Consider the following 7,231-nt stretch of genomic DNA (forward strand, 5'->3'; position numbering starts at 1 on the left):
CTTCCAAGGCGTGGGGAACGTGGCTCGGCGGAGACAGCTCGTGAAAAGCTCCGCCTGCTTACCCCCCAAAGACGCCAGACTGAGTACCCAGACTCGACCCGGTATTCCATCGGACCCCGGCGCGATGTTTCGCGCTCTGAGGCGGCTCACGGCTCGATCCAGCTCCTGCGCCGTTACCCTCGTCTCATTCGTCCACTCCCACGGCTGTGCCGGGGAGCGCGCGGAGGGACTTGACCGATCATCCGGAAAGAGAGTATCTACTACCCTCCTCAGAAAGACCGGTTCTAAGGTCTCCGTCGTCGGGGGCATCCAGGGCCGGAGTTTTCCCACACCATTCGGTATGGACGCCCCCACGGATGCCAGTCGAGTCCCTGCAGGAGCTCGGCCCAGGACCGAGCCTTGGCACTCGCTACTGCCTTCTGCAGCGCCTTTGTAACCGCCCGGTACTCCCTGTACAGTCTGGCCATCTCCTCCTCCGGAGCTCGCCTTCGCCTCCTTCGGGCTCGGGTGTACCGGCGGCGGCTCAGCAAGCAGACCTTGCGGAGTTCCGCAATTTCCGCCGACCACCAGTGCACCGCCTCGCGCTTGGGACGACCGGCCCGGGGCATCGAGACGTCGCAAATTTGCGTCCGTGTCTCCCGGAACCAGTTCGCTCCCCTCTCCGGTTCGGACAGAACCTCTTCGGCGTTCGGCCAATCGGCGACGCAGGCGGCGGCCTCTAGCCGGTCTTTGTCTAGCCGCTTCAAAAACCAGCATCGCGTAGTGCTGCCATCACGGCCGCTGAAGTCAGCGACGGGCCTGCGGATCGCAACATCGAATACGATGTGGCGATTGTCAGAAAGAGTGACCACCTCCTCTGCAACCCGCCAGCCCGATAGCATACGCATTGCAGCGGGAGTCACCCATGTTAAGTCCACGACCGACTCCTCCTGCCAGCACACGCATGTGCTGACGGATCCCCTGTTGACAAGTCGGAGATCCAGTCCGGCCGCCCACTCCAAGACGGTGTCTCCCTTCGGATCGTCCTTAGTATTCCCCCACGCCCTGCTGTGGGCGTTGAAGTCTCCAAGGAAGATCAACGGACAGGGGAGGCAGGCCGCAGCGCAGTCCGCCACCCTATCCAGGTACTCCTCGTAGTCGGCGCGAGACCTGCTGGGAGACACGTAGTAGCCTATCATGGCCAAGGGACTCCATTTAACGGCGACATAGCCCTGTCCCTTAGATAATAAGGTGCAGGGTGGGGTACCCTCTCCGCCCCTCCAGTAGAAAGCTACGGACCCTGAGTCGTCGCCGAACCAACGAGGGTGGTCAGGCACGTTATAGGGCTCCGCTACAACTGACAAGGCAACCCGAAACTCGTCGACGGTCTGCATCAGCAAGTGCTGAGCATTCCGGCAATGGTTCAGGTTACCTTGGAGGACTCTGAAGGGCGGGAATAGAGGTCTAAGCGACCTCCATGTCCGAGCTTACGCCCGGCGCTGCGGTCGGTGCCGCTGCGGCGGCCGTGCTGGTGGTCGCAGGCGGAGACTTTTTACTCCTTCTGCCTTTACCCGGCGTTAGGCCGCACCTCTTACCCAGCCGGTGGTTAGAGGGCAACCCAAGGTCTGAGCACAGAGGGCATTTGAGTGCGGATGACACGCACTCTCTTGCCTTGTGCCTAGACTCGCCACATGCGAAGCACTGCGTACTCCGGTTTACAGAGTTGGGACACCTGGTGCCGACCTGTCCCTTCTCCAGGCACCGGAAGTAGTGCATGGGTCTGGGTTCCAGGGGTGCCACCCTCACCGAACCCCAGCCCACACGCACGCTCCCCGCATTCACCAGAGCATGGACGTCCCCGACCTTGACGTCGTCCACCGAACAGCCGCCCGCCTCTGCCACTGCTTCCGCGACCTCGCCCGGACTGACGGCGTCATCGAGGTCCCTCAAGCGGATTTCGCTCGTCTTGACGGGGCGGCTGATCTTGACCGCCACATCGCGAAGGACCTCACGCATATTCGCCGCGAGGTCGTCTACTTTTGGGCCACAATCCTCTCCACTGATCTCTAAGAGGAGCGCTCCAGTCACGGCACGTTTTTGGCGCAGAGCCTCGATGCCGAGGTCCGCCAGCCTTATCTTGGCCTTCGCCGCCCTTACTACCTCTGCGTAGGTGGAGCTGGAGCCTTCCGGCAGCGTCACCGTCACGGCCGCCGTAGTGGGAGCTCGTTTCGCCTTCTTGGTCCCGCGGCTCCTGGGTGCGGCAGGCGGTTTAGCACTTGGACTAGGCGCGGGCCGTGATGCCGTCCTGGGTTTTCGGGCGACCTCAATCCAGGTGCCCTGAGTCGTGGTCGCCGACGCTGCCGGAAGCGGTGCTGTCACTGGAGGCAGTTCCGGCACAGGAGGAGGCGCAGTCTTTCTCCTGGGGCGCCCAGACCGCCGTGGTCGCGGCGGCTGCGATGCCGGCGGTCCTTGTGGAGGCTGCGGCGGTGCGAGCGGCTCGGGAGGGACGGCCGACTGAGTCGGACGCGGTCCAGTCCTACTGGCGGCCAACGGCGGCCTTATTGCCCTGTCGGGGAACAGTTTGGCCTCGAAGGCAGCCAGTTTCGATTCGATGAGGGCTCCAATGCGATGCATGAGCCCCTCTTCGGTAGACGCGGACGTCCTTGACACTGGTGCCGGCCGGGCCTGCGGAGGCGGAGGGGCAGCTGCCTTGGCCTGCTCCGTTGTAGCACTACGGACGCGACGAAGTTCCACCGTGAGGCTTTCCACTTTCGCGGAAAGGCTGGAAAGATGAGAACGCAATTCTGCGTTCTCTTGCTCTAACTTCTCGACGGTGGAGTCGCTCGCCGTCCTGCGCGACATCTCCTCCAATGCTGCCTTGACGTTCCGCGCAACGAGCCTCAGGCTACGCACGTATGTGCCCTTGAGGTTACTGGACCGGTCCGTCATCTTCTCGATAGCCGGGAGGTTGGCCTCTGCATATTGCCGGGGATCAGCACATGCTCGCATTTCGCGAGCCAACTGCTCCTGACTCGGGAGCCCTTTCTTCGACCTAGTGCGCGATGGCTGCACAGAGGGGTCGAAGAGTCCCTCCTCCTTACTGTCGGTTCCGCTGACCGTTTCCGTGCCCTCGGTCTCCTGGGCAGAAGCAGCCGCGTATTTTGCGGCCACAGCACCAGGGCTCGGAGGCTTGGATTTTCTGTTACTGGCCCTTGAGGGCGCGCCAGGGCCGACCGATGCGCGAGAGGCGTCTGATCCGCCCTCGCTTTCTCCGGCCGTACTCATCGCCAAATCGGCGGAGCGCATAGATCGCCCGCGCTTATCACGTACCGGGCCTGATGGACGGCCCGGCACCTCCGGCTCTTTTAAGTTTTGGGCCCCGGATGTTAACGGCCCAGCGGCAGACGCTGAAGCGTCGCCGCGACGCAAGTTTTTGCCCCCCCCCCCCAGATACGGCGGGGCTGCCTGGGCAAAGCCCAGGGGTGGATTCCCCAGCATCGCTGGTACCACCCTGGGCAAAATTAGTTTGTTTAACTGCGTCCATTTTTTTTTTGCTTGTGGGCTGAAGTCTCTTCTAGCCATTCATCCCATCGGCACGGTCCAACCTTGGGATAAGGGTTATTTTTGAAGAGGTTTTCTTCCTCGCAGCTCCGTACAGGTACGGAGCCCCCGGTCCCAACTGGGATTACGGGTTGTCCGGTGTCGGCAGAAGCCGAGTGCAGCTGGCACATCACCGCACTGGTCACATCCTCTGTCCCATCTCTTAAAGATGGGCACGGGATGCTACCTCAAGCCTGAGCGGCTCGTCTCTGGGACTGTGCAGTTCTTGGCCGTTTCTCGGTTCTGGAAAGAACCGATGGTACGCCCCTAACCCTGCCAGTTTTGGTCCACGCCGGAACATGTCCGATACCACCCATATCTGGGTGGCGTTCCCCTATCCGCCACCCGGGGGACGCGCCCGATGGAAGGTCTGGCAACTCCACACGGGGGGGAACTCTGATCTAGATCAATATAACAACGGCACACGTTAAAAGTTTTCTTTAATTTTATTTTTAAGTTTTTATTTTTATTTGTCATTGTCATTGAATTGTTAATGACTCAATCATAATATAATTTGTATTAATTTATCATTTTAACCGGCAAAAGTAAACTTTATTTCTTAACGTACTTAATTTCATTTTTTTATTTAAACGAATAGAAAAATAAAATAAAACCAATTATTAACATATTAACTTCTTTAAAAGATGTTTTTTAATAACACAAGAAGCTCCATATGATCCAGAGCTAGGTATATATGATGGTAAGTGATGTGTTTCATAGTATACCATGATATACGTAACAGTATTTTTTTTATCACTAGTGTCTATATCTCACAAACATTAGCGTCCGTGTCTTTATTTTACGTTTAATATTTCCGAAAAAAGATTTTTTTTGCTTACGTTTTGCATGTCTCATTGTTTACTAAGCCACTTGATCTATTTTAGGAAACAGATTAAAAGACTTACATCATAAACCATTTAAAACTAAGTTGAAGTCAATTAACTACCACGATTATTTTTTTTAAATCATTGGTGTCTTGTTTATTTTTAACGATGTCCAGTTCTAACAATGTCCAGTTTGTAAAATGACGGTTCGTTCATCAGAGTTATTTTAGTTATACATTACTATAGATAATTTGTAGACATAGTTTTAAGGAGTATGTACAAACGTCGAAGAAGTAACAGTGCCACGTAATTGTTAAGAGGAAATGAATTCCGAATTTTGTACATATATTGGAATATAGCTCGGAAGTAGTGTAATTTATTTTGATAATTAGTCATTAATTTTATGACTAATTTAGAAAGGGACTAATATATAGCTACTTCCGCTATGCGGCAGTAGTCGTGCAATGAAGTGCACCGCCCGCCAGCCCGCTGATAAATGCGCGTGCGGCAAACAATGCGAAACACAACTGCCACCCTTAATTCACTCTACACGTGCTTCACCCCTCCACGGGGCATCCTCAGGACATGTTACACCGACCAGTGCCAACCACCGAGTCCTCGATTGACTCGGTTGTTACATCTCAGTTGTTTATAATTAACTTCCGCAAGGTAACGCCTGAATCTATTAAATATTTTGATTAATTATTGATTAAAACATTGTACATATATATTAAACGCATTCATTCATTTCGTTTATGATCATTCACATGTGCTTGGGATGTTTGTTATGTTAACGTCTAGAATGCAACAAAATTTACTAAGAATCATATAGACTAAAATATAGTTTTTAAAATTGATTTGATACATTTAATTTAAATTTATTTCTACTCTGTAGTTTATACTAATTCTTACCCACAAAGATATACAAATTACATAGTTGCATAGGGTCGAAAGATTCTCGCGTGGTGACCACGAGCCGGTAGACGCGGCGTAGGTAGGCCCCCCACTAGGTAGGCCGACGACAGGCTTAAGGTTGTAGGAAGTCGCTGGATGCGGGCAGCGCAAGACCGGCCATCGGCGCCATATTTAAGGAGGGGGGGGGGGGCTATGTCTTGCAGTGGGCGTCTATCGGCTGGCCAAAAAATATATCACTAATGATATAAATATAATTCATATCATTAGTGATTGTATAATAAATTTAGAATTAAAAATATCCTTTTCCTTTTCCTTTCACATTCATTTCTATTTATACTTTACTTTTATAAGGGAGTTATTTAATAAAATGAAATAAATCGACCTATTATTCTTTTAATTGTATTTGTTCTTCGTTCATACGTTTGCATATAATTAAGTTCATTCGGTTCCTATGCAAATTTTTGCTTCTTAATATATGTACAATTAACTCGGTAACTTTGTAAATTGTTTTACCACTCTTCGTGTAATACATTCAATAACATTTGCTCATCTTGACCCATACATATCATTCCCAGGTTAAGACAATGACGTAGATTAGGTATCATTAAATTAACATAAAATTAAGAATTGTTTTGGTTCTCATATAATTAATTTTGTTAGTAATAGCCTGCGATGGTAAAATGCGTTAGCCTAGAAATAATTCATTTTTAAAACATCTCGCTAAATATCAATTTGTTGTTTACGAATGAATCGGCGGCGTGGACTGGCATATATCCTTTCCGAGAGAACGTCCAACGTGCTCCTATCACAAAAATAGCTTAAGTTATTGTCTTTCAAACTCATATAGTGTAATATTAAATACTTATTTTTGATTTGTTTCAAAAATTGTATAGTATTTTATTGGTCTATGTGACAGTTATAAAGGATAGAAAAATTATTAAAAACTTTAAGCTCGAATCGAGTTTAGTAATTATATAGTGTTTAGCTTAACCAGTTCATATTAAAATAAGTAAAAACAGCACGAGATCGTGATACGAACTACATAATTTATTCAAAATATAAACTACTTTTTATAATTTCTGGGAGTTTACAGTTTTGTTATGATATTTTTATTACCAGTTACCTATGTAATAATTTATAAACAATGAAACTGGTTGGTTTTATCTGTAGTTTCTATAAATTACAATATGTTTCCTTTATCTGTTATGTGATAGCTTGTTATGTTTAAGCAGTAAAATTGAGTTTACAAATATTTTGTTGTATTATATTTCGTGATAATAAATGTTTGTTTTGCGAAATGTTATTTTATTTATTATATTTCTCGAAGTCGTTGGCTCATACAGAACAGCCCCCGCTGTTCTACACGTCTTTGTTTCATAAAGCTTCTTCTCCAAAACTGAGAAAATATTCGATATTTGCCAAGACGATTGACATATTCTGTGTAGTTATTACAATAGCATGTACATTTACATGTATAATATTTATACATAGGCTGATTCGACGATATTTGTCTTATAATGATGATAAATAGAAAAGTTATTGTCATTAGAATTTTTTTCATTATAATCTCTTTGGCTCAATAAACTAAACGAACCCTTTGTATTTTTCTCGTATTTACTTTTCTACTGTGTAACTATATTAATTAATATTGATGTTATTTAAATCTCTTAAATAATATATATATTTAAGATATATATTATTTAAGAGATTAAATAACATCAATGTTGATTTGAATTTTGAAATAGTTGCTAAAAAGTGTTTAATTAGTCAAATTAGATAGTCATTTCGTTCACTATGTATACGTAAAAAAAATTTTAGTTTTTTTTGCTAATTACTATACGTATTTACGTCACCGCGTGCGAGGAGTTGATGTCAGGCTAGACTATGATTTGTAAAGTTTTTTTTAAAGTTGT

The 7,231-nt window shown here is 47.9% G+C and overlaps 2 protein-coding genes across 2 annotated transcripts; both read right to left on the reverse strand.

The window, feature by feature from the left end:
• Positions 1–284: 284 nt before the first annotated feature.
• Positions 285–1,373, reverse strand: LOC137919991 (uncharacterized). The gene has a single exon (XM_068763229.1). It carries the CDS (start codon positions 1,371–1,373, stop codon positions 285–287), a length of 1,089 nt encoding a protein of 362 aa, XP_068619330.1.
• Positions 1,374–1,443: 70 nt separating this feature from the next.
• On the reverse strand, positions 1,444–3,710 carry LOC137920000 (uncharacterized). The gene is made up of 2 exons (XM_068763237.1): positions 3,559–3,710; positions 1,444–3,490 (listed from the first exon to the last, which is right to left on the reverse strand). Exons 1-2 carry the CDS (start codon positions 3,708–3,710, stop codon positions 1,444–1,446), a joined length of 2,199 nt encoding a protein of 732 aa, XP_068619338.1.
• Between the last annotated feature and the right edge of the window lie 3,521 nt (positions 3,711–7,231).

This window comes from Battus philenor, unplaced genomic scaffold, assembly GCF_028537555.1.
Source record: "Battus philenor isolate CCGP_79_NKW_IND1 unplaced genomic scaffold, ilBatPhil1.0.hap1 SCAF_1, whole genome shotgun sequence".
In the NCBI taxonomy this organism is placed as follows: Eukaryota; Metazoa; Arthropoda; class Insecta; order Lepidoptera; family Papilionidae; genus Battus; species Battus philenor.

Coding starts and splice junctions, on each gene's coding strand:
- LOC137919991 (XM_068763229.1), bottom strand. CDS start 1,373: ATGCAGACCGTCGACGAGTTTCGGGTTGCCTTGTCAGTTGTAGCGGAG.
- LOC137920000 (XM_068763237.1), bottom strand. CDS start 3,710: ATGTGCCAGCTGCACTCGGCTTCTGCCGACACCGGACAACCCGTAATC. Junction 3,491..3,558: donor CCGTGCCGATGGGATGAATG/GCTAGAAGAGAC, acceptor AATTTTGCCCAG/GGTGGTACCAGCGATGCTGG.